This window comes from Acartia tonsa, chromosome 12 (assembly GCF_053477335.1).
Source record: "Acartia tonsa isolate MP-2025a chromosome 12, ASM5347733v1, whole genome shotgun sequence".
In the NCBI taxonomy this organism is placed as follows: domain Eukaryota; kingdom Metazoa; phylum Arthropoda; class Copepoda; order Calanoida; family Acartiidae; genus Acartia; species Acartia tonsa.
The window spans coordinates 19,711,976-19,734,672 of record NC_137271.1 but is presented as its reverse complement, the minus strand read 5'-3'; the positions used below and the strand labels follow the sequence as shown (position 1 = coordinate 19,734,672).

Genomic DNA, 22,697 nt, shown 5'->3' with positions numbered 1-22,697 from the left:
TTATTATATTATAAAATTTTATTAGCATCAAAGATATTATGACTTTATGAGATATTTTTTTATGTCTTCCCCTAAATCAAAGATATTTTGAAAATTAATTAATATTTTTTTAGATAGAAATTAAAAATTTACCTAGGATTTTAAATTTTAGTGCCAAAATTCTGTTGTTTATTTTTCTAAAATTAGAGATTTACTTATGATTATATCTTTTAAAATTTAAAATAAAATTTATGAATTGTTTTTATAGATCTGTAATGTTAAAATAAATAAAAGTATAATTTTTAAATATATTTTTTTCAAATTTCGTCCGTCTTGTATTCACGCAATATTTGCAACAAATTTATGCTTAATTATGTATAGACTTACAAATTAATGTTCTGTATATTCAGACACTCTGCAAGAGTCAGTGTTTGTCCATCCTTCTGATTTTAGACCTTTGCTTTTATTTATGTTGTCATCTTTGTTTTGTAGCAAAGTTGATGAAGTCTGTTCGATGAGCTGAATTTGAATTTCCGAATGTGTACACAGTTTCCTCACCCTATCTCAATACTTACTACTAGTTAAAAAAGCTTCAAACTTCCAACAAAAAATCAAAATTTGAAAAATTAAAATTTTGAATGTATAAAGTAAAATCGTTTATACATTCAAGATTTTAAGTTTTTTAGCTATTAGTAAATTTTGAGATAGGATGAGGAAACTGTGTACACATTCGGAAATTCTAATTCAGCTCATCGTCTGTTCTAAATATTCTTATCCATGGAGAAGAATGGCAAAAATACTGTGAATGAGGCAACCCCTACAGACAAACCTGCAAAAATGGTCGCTTTGAGTACAGCTAATTTCATCAACCTTCATTTGTGGGGTAAGTATAATAAAAGTGGAAATGTGAATTAAGAAGGGAAATATTGCTTATTAACAGGATCATTTCAAGACTGGCAGTGGCCAGGATTATGAATAAGTTGCCGGCAACCAGAAGAGTTAAACTTCTCCAGAAGTACTTTTTTGTAATGCTAGATCCAGGAATTGTGTAATAATCACTTGACCAAAAATCTTTATTCATTAGCATAAAAGTTTCCTGGACTGGCAAACAATTTTCGAGTATTTGATTTCCCGACAGCTAGCTCGATCCAACCTAAGAAATTCAACTATTCATAGCTGACTTATAATAAATGTTTTGACATATGCTTCACATTACATGAGCGGAGAAATTTTTACGCGATATATTTTAGTGTAGCAAAGCTTTATACTAAGAAATGCGACTTATAGCGAACTCAGTGTGCCAATGAAATTTAAAAAATACACCCTTTTCTCACTAAAACCTGTACAGTTTCTAACCAATAGTATGATCGGGTTGGTCCTCCTCTGTTTTCCTATTGGCTGATTTAGAGAGTGTATCTCTATATTATCCCTATTCACTTACGTTAAGGGGATTAACGGGTTGACCGCTAAGCGAAGCTAATGCGAAACAGACACACACCCACACACATATTCTAACACATACATACATACACAAACATACACCTACATTTAGATACTTTCAATTTAACATCAGTGTTGTCAAACATCTTTATGAAAAGAGTTAAAATACTTTAAATAGCTTAATAGTTATTTCTCGCATCGTATTATAAACAACTTTCTGCGGATATAAAATGTACAATTATAAAATTATAAGATGTCCAGTAAGTTCTCAGAAACTACAGATTTTTCAGGAAAGCTTTATATTTTTGTCTTGCCGTACCATTTTTTGGAAATATTTGCTTAGTTGATTTAATAGTTATTTCTCGTATCGTATTACAAACGGCTTTCCGCGGATATAGAATGTACAATTATAAGATTAAAACTAGTTTTTTTAGCCCCGTGGTGCCGAAGGCACCGGCTAAAAAAACTAGTTTTAATCTTATGATTGTACATTTCTATATTCGTAGAAAACTGGATATAATACGATGCTAGACATAGTTTTTTTGTATGGAAAAAAAATATTAATCACAACCCCCCTCAACCCCCCCCCCCCCCTCCGATGCACAATGTTCAATTATGCAACCCTTAGCAAAACCAACCCCCTTGACAAAAAAAACATTTAATTGCATATTTTTAAAAAAAATTTTCTTCAAGTCCTAACTAAAGTTAGTTTAATAAATTGATTTTTTTTGTGGGGATTTTTTTAGTTATCAAGCGGTAACGTTCGTCTCATTTTGTCATTTTTGAGATCTTAATCTACACATTATTATTTTAAGATATAAATCTTTCAAATAAATGTTCTGTCAACCCTAATTTAAGTATATGTATGTGCTTTCTATCTTACGATGTTAACACACACACACACACACACACACACATACACACACACAAACACACACACACACACACACACACACATCACTCACACACACACTTTAAATTTATAGTATATAGTATAGAAGAAGTGTGTGTTCATCAAAAAATAAATCTAAATATACATGTGAATATTCAGTTCTATAGTCTTCGAATTTAATTAATAACATAAAATTTTTTAATTAGACTTTTAGATTATCTTTTAAAAGTGAAGCTACTCTATGACTATCGACAGTCTGTATGTCACTCGATTACTGCTTCTTCAAAACATGATAGAAGCATTAATTAAGAATTTTAAAACACTTTTACTGTAAAATAATTCATATATCATAAAAGATTTTAAATTTTCTATACTAAGTGTATAACTGTTTTATTTTCAAATAAGCGGTTGCGGCCCAATAGGTCTCTAGGGGCACTTTAGTGAAAGGGGATGAAGTCTTTCTCTTGGGAGGGTGGGGTGATGGTACCCTCAACCAAAATAGTCAAAATCCTTCCCTGGACAAATAAGAAGCTTCACTGTAAAAGAGAACCATAACAGTTAAATTGAGATCTTTCGCTACACACAAAGACAAAGAAAAGTCATCCTGCTACTTTTAAGATCTTTTAAGTTTTTATTGCCAGGATTAATATGGACAAAATCGTTTTCTTGACTGGGACATAAAAGTCCCTAAAATCCACCAAAATTTTGAAGTGAATATGTAATTTCTAATGTGCAGTGCAATCATAGTTGCTAACTAAAAGCTTCGAAAGTCACAGTTTTTATTTAAAGTTAAAATTTAGTGATTTTGATGTATAATAATTAAAATTAGTTCATAGGTAGTGCAGCAATAATAAGCTAGCCATGTATGGGGACAAAGTGTCTTAAAAATCAGCCATGTGACGTCTTAAAAGTGAGAGAGATGAGAGGAGAAATGGGAAAGAAAAACCCTAAAAATCCCTCATTTTTATGACGTCACATGGCTGATTTTTAAAGAAACTTTGTCCACCTACCTAGCCATATCTTTAGAAGTGTAGACCTTGTATTAGAGAGAGAAAAATATTAAATCCTATAATAGAGATAAATAATAATCTAATAATTCTATTAAGCCTATTTGAAAATGTTATCCTAAAAATAACAAAAAGGTGTTTAAAATTAGATTTTTGCATGACTGCAAATTATGCTGGTACCCAAAGTTTTATAAGAACACTCGGCCGTTTGTTGGCTTAGAAACTTTGGTTATTTCTATTGAATCTTGATTGGTTAGATCAAAATAGCAGTGATCAAAATTCTAAACACACAGTTTTAACCAATTGCATGGGTCATTTTATTTATCATCATAGGGTATGTTTTGTACATCAATTTCAATTGTCGAATCAACGGCAGTTTACGGTAAAATATTCCTGGTAACGAATATTTTCAAAAATCTATGAATTTTAAAGGCTGCTAGCTGCCAAACGGCTGAACGTACAGATCATGCCCGCACCTTGTTTTAAGCGGCATAAGAAGGCCTACAAGTAATCTAGAATAGCCTTTAATCAATAATGCATAATTATCTCGCAGTGCAGAGAAATGCGCGAAAAAGACCGATTTTACGCGTTTTTTCTTCAGTGAAGCTTTCCCTGTGAATCATTGGATCTTGGCTATTCCAGATTATTTGTAGGCCTTCTTATGCCGCTTAAAATGGTGTGCGGGTATGATCTGTACGTTCAGCAGTTTGGCAGCTAGCAGCCTTTAAAATTCATATATTTTTGGAAATTTTTTAAAAATTGGCCAGGAAAAGTCAATTAACGCATTTTACTAAGACGGACGGCTCACATTTAAACCCTAGTTAATAGTTATAGAGTAGCTTCTTTATAATATGTCATGCTTACCTGCTAAAATAATCTAGTCTTGACAATAATATAGGTTGATAATGATCTATTTTTAACAGGAATCTTAGTGGATAAGAAAATAGACGATACATTTTATGCATTCCAAATTATGCTAAACAAAATTATCCCTTCGATCTGTATTACTGGAAAAGTGTTAACTTTGAACCAATCAATCAAGACTTAATTTACCTAAAGTTTCTAAGCCAGGTACTCCAATGTCCTCTCCCTCCGTGATTTCCAACAGAAAGATTGAAAAGCTTTGTTTTTGCTGCTTACCTTGTTATGAAAATAATTGTCCTTGCTTAATAATGATTTTAAAAATCTAAATTAACTCGTAATTAATATATTCAAAACAAATCTTGGTAAAATTCTTTTTTTTTCAAGTAGTGTGCCTTAGCAAAACCCCCGCCCCCCACACCCCCCCACCCACTGTCACTATTTGTAAAATAAGTCTTGTTCCAAGCCCCTGTGGGGATCTTAAACCCTGCGGAGCTTAATTCTTGCTATCCAAGAACAAGTATGTCCACGAAAAGTGTAGTAATAATACTAGACCTACAGTAAAATATAAAACAAGAAAACATTTGTACATGTATAATAAATATACTTTATATGACACTAGCGGCTACGACCGTAGCATCTTGGGGCTTTGTATTCGAAGAAGCAGAGAAGGGCTTTAAAAATAGCTTAAAACCTTCCGAAGACTCGGATCTGAATAGAAAATAACCTAGCTGAAGATAAATTGATGTACACCCCTATTTACTATAAGCAAAATCACCCTTAACTCATATTTGAAAAGATTGAACTCTACACGCTTAAAAGTTGTAACCAACCAATCAAAATTCAATAAAAGTACCATAAGCTTTTTGAGCCAACTTATAGAGTGGTTATAAAAATTTGGTACCAGTATAATTTATGATCCAATGTCTTCTCCCTACCTGGTAAAGATAGATAGTGTATGTATATACTAGCGGCTACGCCCCTAGAGGCCTCTAGTGGCACTTTGAATGTTTTTTTTTTATTTAAAATATCTAATTACAGAAATAATTGGTTTATGTTTCGTTGGAGTCTCTTTTTCGGGAGGGGTAATTTTTTTCTAGGGTCGATTTCTCCTGATAGGGTGGTGGTATCCTCCCCCAAAATAGTTATATGATAAACCTTCCCGGGACTTATGAGAAGCTACCCTGTTAAGGAGAACCCGAACAAACATACAAACACACAAACACACAGACAAACACACAGACATCAAGTTACTTTAGTATAAGGATGCCACAAATATAAAAAAAATGGGGGTGGGGTTATAAATGTTCCGCTGTCAAAATAATGTACCTAGCCCAAATGTTACATAATATCATGTAATAATCTTAAAATATATCATATTATGTCATCTAATATGACAAATTTTGTTAATTTTAAAAATATCAAGGATGATAACATCCATAAAATAAATAGTAGGCGCGAGTAATTCAGATATATCACTTGTTTAAAACAGACGTACTTACCTAAATTATAGAAAAGCTTCGCTTAACAAAATATTACAAAAGAGTCTTTCATAACAAAACATTAGACAAATTCGCCAAGCACTAATAAACAACAAAAAATTTGGAAAATTTCGCGTGCATTTTGAAATTGCGTTTGTTGATTTATTTCATTTGATTTTATCTTAGGTAAGAAAACAGGATGACTATCGGTCGGGACTCTTGACTGTAAATTATAACGGCTGGATCCACCCCTCCTCCCCTTTAGAATAATAAAAACATGCTCTTTCATTAGTTGAACAAACAACTTTTGAGACTTTTAATAGATCTTGATTAATTGGTTTTATACAAGCAGTGTTCAATTTTTAACCAATTATCATTAGGGATGTATGTGCATTTATTTATAATTGTCTTATCCCTTAAAAATCCCTGATTTATATCAATAATGGACTTTTGTATTTTGTAATAGGTATGTCTGTCTGTACCGAAGGATCTCGCTAACCACTGAACCGATACTGTGAGATTTGCATAGGTCCTAAGGTTTATAACTAGTTTTGGGGATGAGTAACTTTTAATTTTTAAAAAAATTCTTTTTAAAACTAAACTGATAATGAGAGGCCTCTAGGGGCGTATGGGACAAGTAAATGTAATAATTAGATGGTAAGCTTAATCAAATATAGCAGCAGAATTCTATTCAGAACTCTTTGAGGAAGGAACATCATAAATGCGCTACTATAACAAGGCTGTATGTATAGTATTTGAATATTAATTTCATTTAAAACGTACAGTCAATAAATTATCATTTAATTTTTGTCAGGAAAATTTTAGGTAAAAAATGAACGGAAAACCATCCGACAGTCAGGCCATTTTAAAGTAAGTTAAAACTTAAAAGATGGACTTACAAGCCATTCAAAGCTACTCTAAAAGTTTTCAATACAAATTAGTTTGTCAATTAATAAAAAAAAAGTGTTTTGAAAATCTAAACACTAAATCTATCTTTCTATTTCACCATGAAATACTCTAGCTATCTATCTACCAATAAATGTATTAGTATAGATGTATAAACCAGACAATTACCTACAAGTCTCTAATGGTGGAGAACTTTTTCGTCTGCTAGCAAATGTTTTCTGCTCTTTTGTAGCGACTTTCTGTATTTGTATTTCCGATGCTTTCGGCTGATATTCAAAGACCCAAGTGAAAGTCGGTTCTTGGTCCCTAACTCGTGGGTAAGTTACATGTAGCTCGTGCCCCCTCTATTATTTCACTTTAATTATCTACCTAAACTTAATATCTATCTATCTAGTGATGAGTTGGGGGATGGAACTGGTTTTCTGGAGGTGGCATACAGGGAAATATTCGCTAACCACATGGAACTTATCTAGCTATCTATCTACCTAACCTAATTATCTATCTATCTACACAACCTAATTTTCTATCTATCTATCTAGTAATGAGTTGGGGGATGGAACTGGTTTTCTGGAGGTGGCCTACAGGGAAATATTCACCAACCACATGGAACTAATCTAGCTATATATCTACCTATCTATACAACCTAATTATCTATCTATCTATCTAGTGATGAGTTGGGTGATGGAACTGGTTTTCTGGAGGTGGCCTACAGGGAAATATTCGCCAACCACATGGAACTAATCTAGCTATATATCTACCTATTAATACAACCTAATTATCTATCTATCTATCTAGTGATGAGTTGGGTGATGGAACTGGTTTTCTGGAGGTGGCCTACAGGGAAATATTCACTAACCACATGGAACTTATCTAGCTATCTATCTACCTATCTATACAACCTAATTATCTATCTATCTATCTATCTAGTGATGAGTTAGGGGATGGAACTGGTTTTCTGGAGGTGGCCTACAGGGAAATATTCACCAACCACATGGAACTAATCTAGCTATCTATCTACCTATCTATACAACCTAATTATCTATCTATCTATCTAGTGATGAGTTGGGTGATGGAACTGGTTTTCTGGAGGTGGCCTACAGGGAAATATTTACATGAAACTAATCTAGCTATCTATCTACCTAACCTAATTATCTATCTATCTACCTAACCTTACTGTCTATCTACCTAGTTATGAGTTGGGGGATGGAACTGGTTTTCTGGAGGTGGCCTACAGAGAAATATTCGCCAACCACATGGAACTTATCTAGCTATTTATCTACCTATCTATACAACCTAATTATCTATCTATCTATCTAGTGATGAGTTGGGGAATGGAACTGGTTTTCTGGAGGTGGCCTACAGGGAAATATTCGCCAACCACATGGAACAAATGTTGAAGCTACACCAGGACAATGTTACAGATAGCGAGCAATTATTAAGGTTTTTTCTTTAATTCATCATTCACAAGCAACTTCACCCATAACATTTAGGGCAGAATAATAGCATAACCTATCTGAAGATTTGAATAATAAAAAACCTCAAACCATTCTAGGACCTTTATGAAGCTTCTCTAAAATAGATAAATCAATCGGATCAGTAATTAATGAAATCTTAAGTTTATGAAAAAAAAACTTACTACTTTATATAATAGGATAAAAATGTATGATTCATGGTATTATTTTCGCAAAAAAATAAATTTCCAAAATTCAGGGGAGAAAAGACAGGGGAATATTCATAATCGTTGAAAAAGTCGGGCTATTTGATTTGAGCATTTAATGTCAATAACTGCATACTACTAATTATGCATCCATCTCTCTCTTTTTCAATTAAAAATATATCTATCTAGCCATAATTCTTATAATAATAGAATAATCTGCTCCAAATTTTTTTACTATTTTTAAATCCTTAAAATTTTTTCAGTGTTTTTGCTGAATTCTCAGAAACAGATTTCAAACCTTATCTAAATGCTGAGGCTGGCGTTCTGCGCAAGAGTAAAGATAGGTAAAAAGTTAGGTAGATAGACAGACGGACAAATAAACATACAGAAAAACAGACAGACAGGCAGGCAGACAGACAGGCAGATAGATAGACAGACAGACATACATACAGAAAGACAGACAGACAAACAGACAAACAGACAAACAGACATAAAGATAAACAGACAAACAGAAAGACAAACAGACAGACAAACAGACAGACAAACAGACAGACAGACAAACAGACAGACAAACAGACAGACAAACAGACAGGCAAACAGACAGACAAAGAGACAAAAAAAACAGACAGACAAACAGACAGACAAACAGACAGACAGACAAACAGACAGACAAACAGACGGACAAACAGACAGACAAACAGACAGACAAACAGAATACAGACAGACAGACAGACAGAGAAATATACGGACAGACAGACATACAGCCATACAGACAGACAGGCAGGCAGGCAGGCAGAAAGATAGACAGTTATGACACTTCAGGTTGAACCAACTATTAAAGAATTTTTAAAAGTTACCAATTTCTTTAAGCTAACAAGGGAGAACGAGTTTATAAATCTTATAGAACCAGTATTATTTATAGTTTAATGTTCCATCCCTCCCTGATTGCCTGGAATAACTTCTTATAGACAAATAAGCAAAGAGACAGACAGATATAATACTACCATGCATATTCTAACAATATTTATGATTTAGATCTAACAAGTTAAGAGAACAGGGAAACAAAGCTTATTCTAAACGAAGGAAAATTATAAAAATCTACATTTTAATGTTAACCTGCAAGTATAACAATATAAAGATATTTTCATTTGCTCCTTGAACAGGGGAATTTTAACTAAAAAATATGATAAACATCTCTTACAAAGTGAGTTATAGAATAGTTATTTCTGGCATCGTACTATAAACAGCTTTCCGCGGATATAAAATGTACAATTATAATATTTTATTATTACTAGTTTTTTTATTCCTGAGATCCGGAGGAATGAGCTAAAAACTGGATTTAATCTTATATTCGTAGAAAACTGGATATGTTACGGTGCTAGACATAATTTTGCATATGGATGAGAATCGGTTCTAATCCACTATTAATCGGTTTCGAATGAATACAAGGAAAGTTCTTTAATCATAATTTTTTTGACATGTAGATTTTATATAATTCCATAGAAACGAAGAGGCTTTAAAATTCTACACCGATGCAATAAGGAATTCTTTTATTAACTAAACTTTATAAAATAGCATTAAACCTGCAATATGGACAATTTTGTAATGGCCCTAGAGTCTAGGATCGAAGTTACTTGCTAATTTGATTAAAGAATTAGTTAAATTGATGTACATTGTACAGTCAAAATCACTAGTTTGTACTACCTAATCAAAATTAATTAAAAGTCTCCAAATATTTTTAGCCCAAGATTGCAGAAAGTGGGGACAATGGGCTGTTTATTACACTAGTCCCCAACGTTTATGATAGCGTTTTCATATTCGCTGGCTTAACAAATTTGGGGACTTTTAATTTGTGAATTTTAATTGGTTGGTCCATGAAGGCAAGTACAAACGTTATATCCACTAATTTTAATCTACAGAAAGGGTAATTTTGTTTATAATCATTGGGAATGTACATTAATTAATCGGCCATTGTCTTATCCCTTTACGTTTCTGCTAAAAATATGTGTTTAATAAATAACAGAATAATGAAATAGATTCGCCCCCTACACTATAAGTACAGATGAGTCCCCTGCTGGTATGGGAGAGGAACTTGCCCTGGCTTATGCCAACAGATCTGCTGTTCTAGGTAAACTTTAGGGTAAATCAAGGGATTTTAGGGGATAATACAATAGACAATAGATTAATCATTATAAACATAAATGTTTGTTACCAACTTTGCCAATGCAAATGTAAATTATTAACCAACACATACCCCCAAGTTTTCATGCCAACAAATGAAAGAACAGGTTTGTAAATGTCCCATGTCCCCTCTCTCCGTTAGTTATAAAGTGCGCCTGTGCCCCTAGTATATCTAAGGCCTCTGTATTTAAACAGAAAAATGACAGAAAAATAGCTTAAAACCATCCTAAGACTTGAATTTCAAAATATGATAGCCCAAAACTTTACCGTTACTTTTGTGAAGTCTCCCTAAAATGGAGAACAAGATCGGTTAAGTATTTATGGAAATCTTAAATAACAGACAAAAAACCTTACTACTTACTTTATACCATATGTTTACAAAAAAGGTTACCCTATGTTGAGAGATAGGTCAACCTCAGGGAGTAAGGGATAGGACAATGGGCAATTAAATCAATTTCAAAGTTTTTGCTGAAAGGCCATGAAATCCTGATTTATCCAGAAAATTTGAACAAAATTGTAAAGGGTGTGTTAATCAAATTTAGAAAACTATAAAATAAGAAAAAAGCCTTTATTTGAAAATTAGATTACCAGAACATCAGACTGACATAACCATTCTGTAATTAATTTCTAGAATCGTCGAAGGAACTCGTTTACCCCATGTTCCTTTATTTTAAAATGCCACTATATACAAGAATTAAATTTAGGTTGTTAGTTGGTTATTACACAAATATCACAATAAAGTTTTTATCTATGAAACGATATTTTTTGGAGAAAATATTGTTAAAACCAGCCATCTCATAACAATTTTTTCTGTCTGCTATTTTCAAAACCAGCGAGTTATTGGCAATGATGCGCTAGTACCCTAAGTCAGTCATAACCTGCTAAATTCTTGCACATTCCCTTTATGCCAGTACCCAAAATATAGGAGACTCCTAAAAATTTTATATTCGATCCATTGTCCCCTCCCTCACTCCCAAGGTCTACATACTTATTTTTGCAACTGTTCTTAGAATTTAGTGATATGGATAGAAAATCCGATGAATAAGTCATTCTTTTTCTAAATCTAAGGACATTGAGGGCTATTGAATCTGTTGTAGCAGCTTATAGTGTCTTTAATAAAAGGGACAAATGTACCAACGTTTGGCCGAACTATACCAACTGACTTCATTTTAACATTGTAACATTTTTCGCTTGATTTTTACCCTCTAAAATCAAAATGATCTAATATTTCAATTGTTTTTTTTCTCACACATATATTTGTATATTTCTAGTTGAGATGTGTGAAAATCGAGCAGCTTTGTCAGACATCAGCCTTGCATTTGTCGCAGGATATCCACAGGAATATTAATCATTATTTCAATATGGCCTCCAAACTAAATAATATTCGCTGAATTATAACATTAACCGAAATCTATGTCTATCTATTCTGATCTATACCGAAAATCATCTGAGCTGGATCTTTAAATCATTTTAGTGTTGAGCTTGATCGGGGTGAGCCGAATTTCAGCCAATCACAGCGCGGCATTTCATAAAATGCTGTGCTCTCATTGGTGGATTTAAAGATCCAGCTCTGTTGTATCGTAGAATTTTTAACGAAAATTAAAGCAAGGCCGGTTATATTGATAATCCCGGTTTTGTTGGCCCGGGCCTTGGGCATCTCAGGGCCAAGTCAACTGAAATTGATATTATTTATTACACGCGGAAAACTCTCTATCAAATCATACGATTATTGAAAATAATTGTTACCCCATATAGTATAGGCTCTGGGAGCATTTAAAGAAAAATTGCAGGGATCTAATGTGACAATGGTCGATGAGTTTGGACACTCAACTAAATGAACCAACTAATCAAGATTTAGTAAAAATTCCGAAGGTTGTTAAGCTAACGAATAAGAAAACGTTATTATAAGACTTTGGGCACCAGTGTAGTAAACAGCCCAATGTCCCCCCTATCTGGAAAGATCTTAAATCATAGTTTTAAAATATTTTTGTAATTAAATACATGTACAGACATACATCCTCACGCTTTAATATGAGGATAATGATTTTTTAATAAAATAGGATTTAGAGTATAAGCTGCTTGAGAGGTATTTTTTTGTAGCGAAGCTACTCTACAACTATCTTTATCTGTCTGTACGTCTATAAATTTGTTGGTTGTCAATCTGTAAAAGGGTAAGTTTGATTTATATTAGAAAATGTTATTTATTGTGCAGCTATTTCAAATGAGGATCTGAATTTTTTCATGAAGATTCCCCTGACAATAGTTTATTTAGCACAATGGCCGCAATTAAGCAAATTAATTCTATTTAAAATTGCTGCAAATTAGGATATTTTTGTGAAGTAGGGTTGTCGTAAAACTTGTTTTTGCTGTAACCAATGTAAAAATTTGAAAAATTTTCACTTTCATTGTTTGTAAGAATCCTGGTCCCTTGTCATTAGTCAGATTTTTAGAGCTTCGAAACGATATTTATAGTTTAAAAAATATTTTTAGGAAAGGAAAGTGTCTTAGCTTACTTTGGAAGAATGAAGAAGCAAAACATTCCTATAATCAATGTCTAGAGTCATTGAATAGGTAATAATTATATATCTATCTACATCCTATTAGATAAAGTAGTAAATTTGTTTTGAATGAAGCTTAAGATCTTAATAACTAATGAACCGATTGGGTTCTCTATCATAAGTAATCATTTCATAGGTCCAGGCATGGGATGGAATGCGGTAGGTTAGTAGAATAGCAGCAGTTAATTAAAATAACATCCAAAAGAAAACCTAGCTTTTAATTGAACGAGCTTTGTTTGGAGGTCCTTTATGTGTATGGTAATGAGTTGCGCCTGATTATAGGACAAGGCATTCCACCTACACTTACTCATAATATTACGCTCCAGACAGAGCAGCAGTAGGAATCAATTAAATTTTACAAAAAAAAAGCTTAGACGTCCTTGAACAAACTAATATAATCTTTTTAGATGTACAAAACTAGATGAAGCGAAAAAGGAGAAAATTATCTCAGATGTTAATAATAAAATCAACTCTTTAAATTCAACAGGTAGACTTTTATTTAATGTCGGCCTTTAAAAAGATAAAACATATAAATAGGCAGACAGATATAAAAAATAGACATTTTAAATTCAGACAGACCATACCAAGACAAACAGACTTGCTGAAAAACAAACAAACAGACAAACAGACAGACAAACAGAAAGACAAACAGACAGACAAACAGACAGACAAACAGACAGACAAACAGACAGACAAACAGACAGACAAACAGACAGACAAACAGACAGACAAACAGACAGACAAACAGACAGACAAACAGACAGACAAACAGACAGACAAACAGACAGACAAAAAGACAGACAAACAGACAGACAAACAGACAGACAAACAGACAGACAAACAGACAGACAAACAGACAGACAAACAGACAGACATACAGACAGACAAACAGACAGACAAACAGACAGACAGACAAAAAGACAAACAAACAGATAGACAAACAGACAGACAAACAGACAGACAAACAGACAGACAAACAGACAGACAGAAAAACAGACAGACAAACAGATAGACAAACAGACAGACAAACTGACAGACAAACTGACAGACAAACAGACAGACAAACAGACAGACAAACAGACAGACAAACAGACAGACAAACAGACAGACAGACAGACAGACAGACAAACAGACAGACAAACAGACAGACAGACAGACAGACAGACAAACAGACAGACAAACAGACAGACAAACAGACAGACAGACAGACAGACAAACAGACAGACAAACAGACAGACAGACAGACAGACAGACAGACAAACAGACAGACAAACAGACAGACAAACAGACAGACAGACAGACAAATAGACAGACAAACAGACAGACAGACAGTAGAAAACTTAACTAAAATAAATCTAGAAAATGGGAAGACAGAGCATGAAATCTTGGACAGCCTCACCATTCCTCCACGGCCAATCATCAAGGAAACAAATAAAAAATTTCCTGCATTTTCATCAGCCGTCAAGATCCAATATTCTAAAGATAGGGGAAGGTTAGTTATATTTTTTTAATGAATGAACAATTATCTACTTTTACTTGACTTTTTTGTCAAACAAACATTCCAAATCCGTATGAACTATGAATGATTGTCCGTACGTATCTAATCTAAATTCTATTTTCTTTAATTTTTTTTTATAAAAGTTTTTGATTATAATAAACAAGCTTTTAATCTGTTTTATTTTATTTTTTAATTCGACTGTAGATTACACTAGTACTCAAAGTTTTATCTTATTAAAAAGCTAGTATTGGTTTGTGATTGGTTGATTCCAAACTAGTAGTGTCCAAACTTCTCAACCAATGCTTTAATCTATAGATGGATAATTTAGGTGATGTATATTAAGAAGGTAAATTTTTGCATATTTTCCGTAAAGTTGTGTGTTAGCGTTTAGTCAAATGCTCCCATTAAGTCAAATTGTATTTAACCCTTACAGATCGGGGGGGGGGGGGGGGGGGCTCCAAGAGGCCCCCCTCTAGTTTTTTCAATCTCATTTTTTTTGTAGGTAAGATGGAGAGCTGTAACTTCATGACTTTTTAAGTTTAGTAATTCTACGTCGGCAAGAGTTGATTTTATTAAGATATCTGGTCTGTGTCGGTCGTGGTGTCCGGTCAAAGTCGGTTGGGTAGCAAAAAAAATTAGAAAAAATTCGAAATAAATCTTGATTTCTACATTATGACTTTTGTGTATAAGGTAGAAACCTAAAATTTTTGTGGTGAATACTTAGATATCAATAACCTTCTGAGAAAAGTGGTGTTATGACCGTTTGACCGCTCACTGACCGACTTTATGACCGATTTTTGTCCGGCTTTTACTACAGACATATATCATGAATATCGTGGCTTCTATTACAGCTAGAGACCTATAATTTTTTTTGGTAAATCCTTGAGCAATAATAAACAGATAAAAATATTAATTTGCGCCGCCAACCGCCGTTTTACCGCCGTAACCGCCGAAAATTGCGTTTCCGTTATTTGCCGTTTTTCGGCGATGATCAGAAAAAGTAATGTTTTTGTTATGAAAAATAATAGTTCGTCCTATTATTTGGTCATCCTAGCTGCAAAATTGGCCGCTCTACAGCTGTTTTAAAATTTAGAGGCTGGCCGCTAAAAAGAGGCTAAGGAGCGGTCTGACTGCTATGACTAGAAAAAGTAATATTCTCTAAAAATACACAGGAACCACCAGAAAAAAAAATTTTACGTCTTTATCTGTATCAGGAGCCGAGATAGAAGGGGGGGGCTCCAAGAGCCCCCCCCCCCCCCTCCCACCCCGATCTATTAAGGTGGGAATTAGGGCCCGATCTGTAAGGGTTAATCATGAAAACTGCATATATATACATTGAGAATAATTTGACTTAATAAGCGCATTTTGCTAAACACTAACACACAACTTTATGGAAAATATGAAAAAAGTAACCATCTTAATCGCCATTGAATTTGTGTAATTTTAGATACGGAATTGCTTCAAGAGATATACCATTAGGAAATTAACAAAAATAGATAATCTAAATAAGTGCCGCCAAAAAAAATACGTCATTCAATTAAATGACCAATGAGAGGCCAGTATAAATTTTACCATTGGTCAATTACAATGTATACTTGCCTATCATTGATCATTTTATTGTATGACATTATTTTTGTGGATATTAACTTTAAATCAATATAGTACTTAAAATAAAAAATAAATAGGAAAAATGTACCGTGCTACTGCTCTCATACAAAGTGCCTATTGAATAACCTTTGCCTAACCTTTGTGGAGGGCCCTAGCCCTATGGGGCCTATACTTGCGATGCCTAACACTAAGTAGCTAGCTACCCAGTATCCAATAATGAATAAAACCTAACCTAAAGTAAAAAGAAACTCCCCCCTCCTTATTTTTAAAGCTAATTCAAATACAAGTGTTGGGGGTTTAAATCTCAATAGGGTACTCTGAGTAAAATCACCAAATTTACTTAATTCAGGAATGAGGGACGTTATAGTTACAAGTAAAGGTTGCGTGATCTTTTTATAATCTATAATTACAAATGTATACAAGTATGTATTTTTATTTGGCGGGAGGGAGACTATTGCTATCAATATACAATTGTTATGAAGATTCCCATGACGAATTGGCATCTAGGCTATTCCTTGGCTGCTATTGAAGATTTCAATGGTCAAAACAGGTTTTTGTTAATTACTGTAAATAGGAGAATTATTATGTGTTGAAGCGCCTACTTGTTTCTTTCTACATGAGGAAACTACTGGTTTAAATTGTTCTAATTGCTTTAGGTAAATTTATCATCTCTATGTATCTAACTATATATCTTAATATCTATCTATCTATCTACTAAGAGCTTCTTTTTACATGAGGAAACTACTGGTTTAAATTGTTCTAATTGCTTTAGGTAAATCTATCATCTCTATATATCTAACTATATCTCTAAATATCTATCTATCTATCTACTAAGAGCTTCTTTTTACATGAGGAAACTACTGGTTTGAATTGTTCTAATTGTTTTAGGTAAATATATCTCTATGTATCTTTTATCTGTCTAAATATCTATCTATCTATCTACTAAGTGTTTCTTTTTACATGAGGAAACTATCTATTTATCTATCTAAATACCTATCTATTTATCTACTGAGTGTTTCTTTTTACATGAGGAAACTACTGGTTTGAATTGTTCTAATTGTTTTAGGTAAATATATCTCTATGTATCTAACTATATCTCTAAATATCTATCTATCTATTTACTAAGAGCTTCTTTTTACATGAGGAAACTATGATCTATTTATCTATCTATATATCTACTAAGTATTTCTTTCTACATGAGGAAACTACTGGTTTGAATTGTTTTAGGTAAATATAGCTCTATGTATCTAACTATATATCTATGTATCTTACTATATCTCTAAATATCTATCTATTTATCTACTAAGAGCTTCTAATTACATGAGGAAACTACTGGTTTGAATTGTTCTAATTGTTTTAGGTAAATCTTCTCTATGTATCTAAATATATTTCTAAATATCTATCTATCTATTTACTAAGTGTTTCTTTTTACATGAGGAAACTACTGGTTTGAATTGTTCTAATTGTTTTAGGTAAATCTTCTCTATGTATCTAACTATATCTCTAAATATCTATCTATTTATCTACTAAGAGCTTCTTTTTACTTGATGAAACTACTGGTTTTAATTGTTCTAATTGTTTTAGGTAAATCTATCTTACTATATCTACAAATATCTATCTATTTATCTACTAAGAGCTTCTTTTTACATGAGGAAACTACTGGTTTGAATTGTTCTAATTGTTTTAGGTAAATCTTCTCTATGTATCTAACTATATTTCTAAATATCTATCTATCTATCTACTAAGAGCTTCTTTTTACTTGATGAAACTACTGGTTTGAATTGTTCTAATTGCTTTAGGTAAATTTATCTCTATATATCTAACTATATCTCTAAATATCTATCTATTTATCTACTAAGTGTTTCTTTTTACATGAGGAAACTACTGGTTTAAATTGTTCTAATTGCTTTAGGTAAATTTATCATCTCTATGTATCTAACTATATATCTATCTATCTACTAAGAGCTTCTTTTTACATGAGGAAACTACTGGTTTAAATTGCTCTAATTGTTTTAGGTAAATATATCTCTATGTATCTAACTATATCTCTAAAGATCTATCTATCTATCTACTAAGTGTTTCTTTTTACATGAGGAAACTATTTATTTATCTATCTAAATATCTATCTATCTATCTACTAGGAGCTTCTTTTTACATGAGGAAACTAGTGGTTTGAATTGCTCTAATTGTTTTAGGTAAATATATCTCTATTTATCTATCTAAATATCTATCTATCTATCTACTAAGAGCTTCTTCTTTTTACATGAGGAAACTACTAGTTTGAATTGCTCTAATTGCTTTAGGTAAATATAGCTCTATGTATCTAACTATATCTCTAAATATCAATCTATCTATCTACTAAGTGTTTTTTTTACTTGATGAAACTACTGGTTTAAATTGTTCTAATTGCTTTAGGTAAATCTATCTCTATGTATCTAACTACATCTCTAAAGATCTATCTATCTATCTACTAAAGGCTTCTTTTTACATGAGGAAACTAGTGGTTTGAATTGCTCTAATTGTTTTAGGTAAATATATCTCTATCTATCTAACTACATCTCTAAAGATCTATCTACTTATCTACTAAGAGCTTCTAATTATTTGATTAACCCTTACAGATCGGGCCCCAATTCCCACCTTAATAGATCGGGGGGGGGGGGGGGGGGGGCTCAAAGAGCCCCCCCCCCCCCCTCTATCTCGGCTCCTGGTACAGATAAAGACGTAAAATTTTTTTCTGGTGGTTCATGTGTATTTTTAGAGAAAATTACTTTTTCTAGTCATAGCAGTCAGACCGCTCCTTAGCCGCTTTTTAGCGGCCAGCTGCTAAATTTTAAAACAGCTGTAGAGCGGCCAATTTTGCAGCTAGGATGACCAAATTTTAGGACGAACTTTTATTTTTCATAACAAAAAAAGTACTTTTTCTGATCATCGCCGAAAAACGGCAAATAACGGAAACCGCCATTTTCGGCGGTTACGGCGGTAAAACGGCGATTGGCGGCGCAAATTAATATTTTTATCTGTTTATTATTGCTCAAGGATTTACCAAAAAAAATTATAGGTCTCTAGCTGTAATAGAAGCCACGATATTCATGATATATGCCTGTAGTAAAAGCCGGACAAAAATCGGTCATAAAGTCGGTCAGAGAGCGGTCAAACGGTCATAACACCACTTTTCTCAGATGGTCATTGATATCTAAGTATTCACCAAAAAAATTTTAGGTTTCTACCTTATACACAAAAGTCATAATGTAGAAATTAAGATTTATTTAGAATTTTTTCTAATTTTTTTTGCTACCCAACCGACTTTGACCGGACACCACGACCGACACAGACCAGATATCCTAATAAAATCAACTCTTGCCGACGTATAATTACTAAACTTAAAAAGTCATGAAGTTACAGCTCTCCATCTTACCTACAAAAAAAATGAGATTGAAAAAACTAGAGGGGGGGCTCTTTGAGCCCCCCCCCCCCCGATCTGTAAGGGTTAAACTACTGGATTTATTGCTCTAATTGCTTTAGGTAAATATATAGGTCTAACTTATATTTATCCATCTACCTATTCATATTATACTATCTATTTATCTGAATGAATGTCTATCTATATAAATGTTTATTTACTTATTTATCTATTTTGCTATAAATCTATCATTTTATTATTCATCTATCATTTTCTTTTTATCTCTATTTCTATATATCTATTTATCTTATCTATTTAGAAAAAGTTTATGCGCAGTTCCAAGCCCTTTGTGCACCCAGAATATATTTTGCTCAACTGTAAGTAATATTTTATGTATAGGTACAAAAGACCTAATATGACAAGAGACCTTTTTGCAATATTAGGTCTTTTTGTCATATTAGGTCTTTTTTCCATTGGGCCTTATGTCTTTTGCCTCTAGGTCCTTTTTTACCATATTTTCTTAATGAAATCAAATCTGCCTAAACTTACATAAAAGTAACAGGATTTCTGTCTGTCTGTTCATGTATATCTCAATATCTCGCTTATCGGTGGACCGTTATGGTTCTCCTTTACAATAAAGCTTCTTATATGTTTATGGATTATAACTATATTGGGTTAGGGTACCTCGAATCACCCCATCATGCAAAGTTTATAACCGATAGGACAATTTTAACATATCTAAATTAACAATATGAGATTTCCGTTGTGTACAGAACCTAATTATAGAAAAGCTTCGTTCTTAAAAACCATCTTTAATTATTTAGGATTGTCAAAGAGAAGGAATGAAACATTACCACTTCGTTGAATCGAAGGTCTGTAAAATTTTATGTGAAGATTTCTCGTAACAAGTAAAATCTTTTATAGATTAGCAGTTTAAGTTTTTTTATTATAGTTCTTTTTCAATTTCTTGATTTTTCTCTGAATAATATGTTTTCTCGTTTTCATTCGAATCCGGTGGATAGGAACCGGTTCTCATCCATACGAAAAAACTATGTCTCGCATCGTATTATATCCAGCTTTCTACGAATATAGAAATGTACAATCATAAGATTAAAACTAGTTTTTTTAGCCGGTGACTTCGTCACCTCGTGGCTAAAAAAACTAGTTTTAATCTCATAATTGTACATTCTATATCCGCGGAAAGCCGTTTATAATACGATGCGAGAAATAACTATTATGTAATAAAAACTTGAAGAAAAAAATATTTTCCAGTAAGGCTTAGAAACTGATTAATATCTAGTGGATTAAAACCGGTTCTAAGCAATGCAGAAAAATTATGTATTGCATTCAATTATAGACAATTTTCCACGAATTTTAGAGTTTAAAAAAAGTAATAAAGTTTATTCCAATTGTATTAGTTTAATAATACTTCATTTTAATATCCACGGAAAGCTGTTTCTAATACGATGCTATAAATAACTATTATTGTTTAGTTTATGGATGTTCTATTTCAAAATGGACTTCAAAAGAAAGGTAAATTTATAGATAGATGGATAGATAGAAAGTTAAATAGATATTTAGGTAGGCATTTAAAAAAATAGACAGATATACAGATATTTAGATAGAAGTGTCCCTAGAGGCCTCTAGGTTGCGTATCCGCTAGTGTATATACATTAAGAGGTATAAGTTTTCCGGAATTTTAATGTAGGGAGGAGATTTGAAATCTGCATCAAATTTTAAGGATTTTTTATAAAATTCGTTTTTTGTATAATTCTTTATCTAAAAGCGGAAATACATATTAAGTTAATTAATTTTGACCAATAGGATAGGTGGATTTTAAACTACCTGCGCTCTAATTGGTTGAATGATGTACGACATCCAATCAGAGCGCTGATTTTTTAAATCCACCAATCACGGATGCCAAAATTAATTAACTTAATTTGTATTTCCGCTTTTAGATAAAGAATTATACAAAAAACGAATTTTATAAAAAATCCTTAAAATTTGATGCAGATTTCAAATCTCCTCCCCGGAAAACTTATATCTCTTAATATACATAGTGCTTGAAGTCTTCTTTGGTCTACAAATGCGGAGATCATCAATGCAGTACAATCTGCCACATACAGTGGCCTCACTGGAAATACTTTCAAAGAAACATTTACTTGTTACCAGGGGCGCCTAAGCTTTTTTATTTAGGGGGGGGGGGGTAAAAATTTCCTTAGGGGAATTGGTAATTACCCCCCTGAAATTCCCTAAAAAATTGACCACTGGGTAATTTATTAATGTAAAAAAGTACTTACCAAATAATAGTGCTATAAAATAATTAGTAGTATCTCATTCCTATAATACATGAAAACACAATAATCAACTCACAAATCTGATGAACCAATATGATTCTCCTTTAAAGTGTAGCTTCAAATACGTCCTGGTAAGGTTTTCAACTAGTTTTGGGGAGGGTTCCACCACCCTGGCCAGCATGCCAAGATATATTGCCCCTTGAAAAAAAGATTTGATATTTTGATAATTACTGACATGTTTGATTGATCTCTTTTATGGAAGCTAGACAATTAATTTTGATTTTAATATTTTTTTCTTAATAATTGGGAAAATGTTAGCTCTTTGAATAGACATTGTTTAGACACACCCAGTGCATTGTTTAATTAAAGGGTCATTGCAAACTATAACAAGTATTTTTTATAATTGTTCAGAACTGTTTTAATCTGATGGTACTATATAGTCTTTTAATTTTGGGCAGTGGTAAAAAATCTTGAAAGTGGAAGTAATAAAGCGTAAATTGTTTGGGGGGAATGCCAAGCGAATGTATCATGTTTAGGCACGGTTGCAGATTATTTATGACTAAGTATTCACTTCAAATATTTCTGATTATTTTAAACTATACAAAAAATTTGTTCCTCCTTTTTTTTGGGTTGAACTTTTTTTTCTAGTACTAAAAAAAGGAAAATTTGTTTCACACACACATTCAGATGTTTTAATGTTGTAAGTATTTTTTTCCTTTCATTGTTATCTATTTTACTTTTTTGTATTTCTATTTCATTTTCTGTATTTTTGATTTTAAAAAAGATATGTGTTTTGTTATTTTGACACAACTTGGAAAGTTCTTTAAAAAGTTTCTATACAGTTTCCAGCATTTTATAAATTTACCCTTCTATGTAATAACCCTTTTATTATATTGGACGAAATAAATATAACTGTGATTAAGTAAAACCAA

General features: G+C 32.5%; 1 protein-coding gene across 6 annotated transcripts in view; it reads left to right on the top strand.

Annotated features, from left to right (window-relative positions):
• Positions 1–6,377: 6,377 nt before the first annotated feature.
• LOC145334564 (protein-lysine N-methyltransferase SMYD4-like) overlaps positions 6,378–22,697 on the top strand; it is a 35,875-nt gene continuing 19,555 nt past the window's right edge. For 2 of the 6 annotated variants that reach the window (XM_080180058.1, XM_080180052.1), the window contains exons 1-16: positions 6,378–6,530; positions 7,884–8,006; positions 8,487–8,567; positions 9,259–9,306; positions 9,727–9,765; positions 10,260–10,351; positions 11,676–11,745; positions 12,467–12,490; positions 12,895–12,975; positions 13,370–13,449; positions 14,322–14,454; positions 15,908–15,941; positions 16,645–16,724; positions 19,788–19,845; positions 20,293–20,340; positions 20,962–21,001. In XM_080180058.1, the coding sequence (XP_080036184.1) occupies positions 6,493–6,530; positions 7,884–8,006; positions 8,487–8,567; positions 9,259–9,306; positions 9,727–9,765; positions 10,260–10,351; positions 11,676–11,745; positions 12,467–12,490; positions 12,895–12,975; positions 13,370–13,449; positions 14,322–14,454; positions 15,908–15,941; positions 16,645–16,724; positions 19,788–19,845; positions 20,293–20,340; positions 20,962–21,001 (1,069 nt within the window). In that variant the 5' untranslated portion in view covers positions 6,378–6,492. Of the gene's footprint in view, positions 6,531–6,960; positions 6,995–7,233; positions 7,268–7,361; positions 7,396–7,621; positions 7,656–7,883; positions 8,007–8,486; positions 8,568–9,258; positions 9,307–9,726; positions 9,766–10,259; positions 10,352–11,675; positions 11,746–12,466; positions 12,491–12,894; positions 12,976–13,369; positions 13,450–14,321; positions 14,455–15,907; positions 15,942–16,644; positions 16,725–19,787; positions 19,846–20,292; positions 20,341–20,961; positions 21,002–22,697 lie in introns of all 6 variants that reach the window. The other 4 variants (XM_080180056.1, XM_080180057.1, XM_080180053.1 and 1 more) reach the window with 4 other exon arrangements.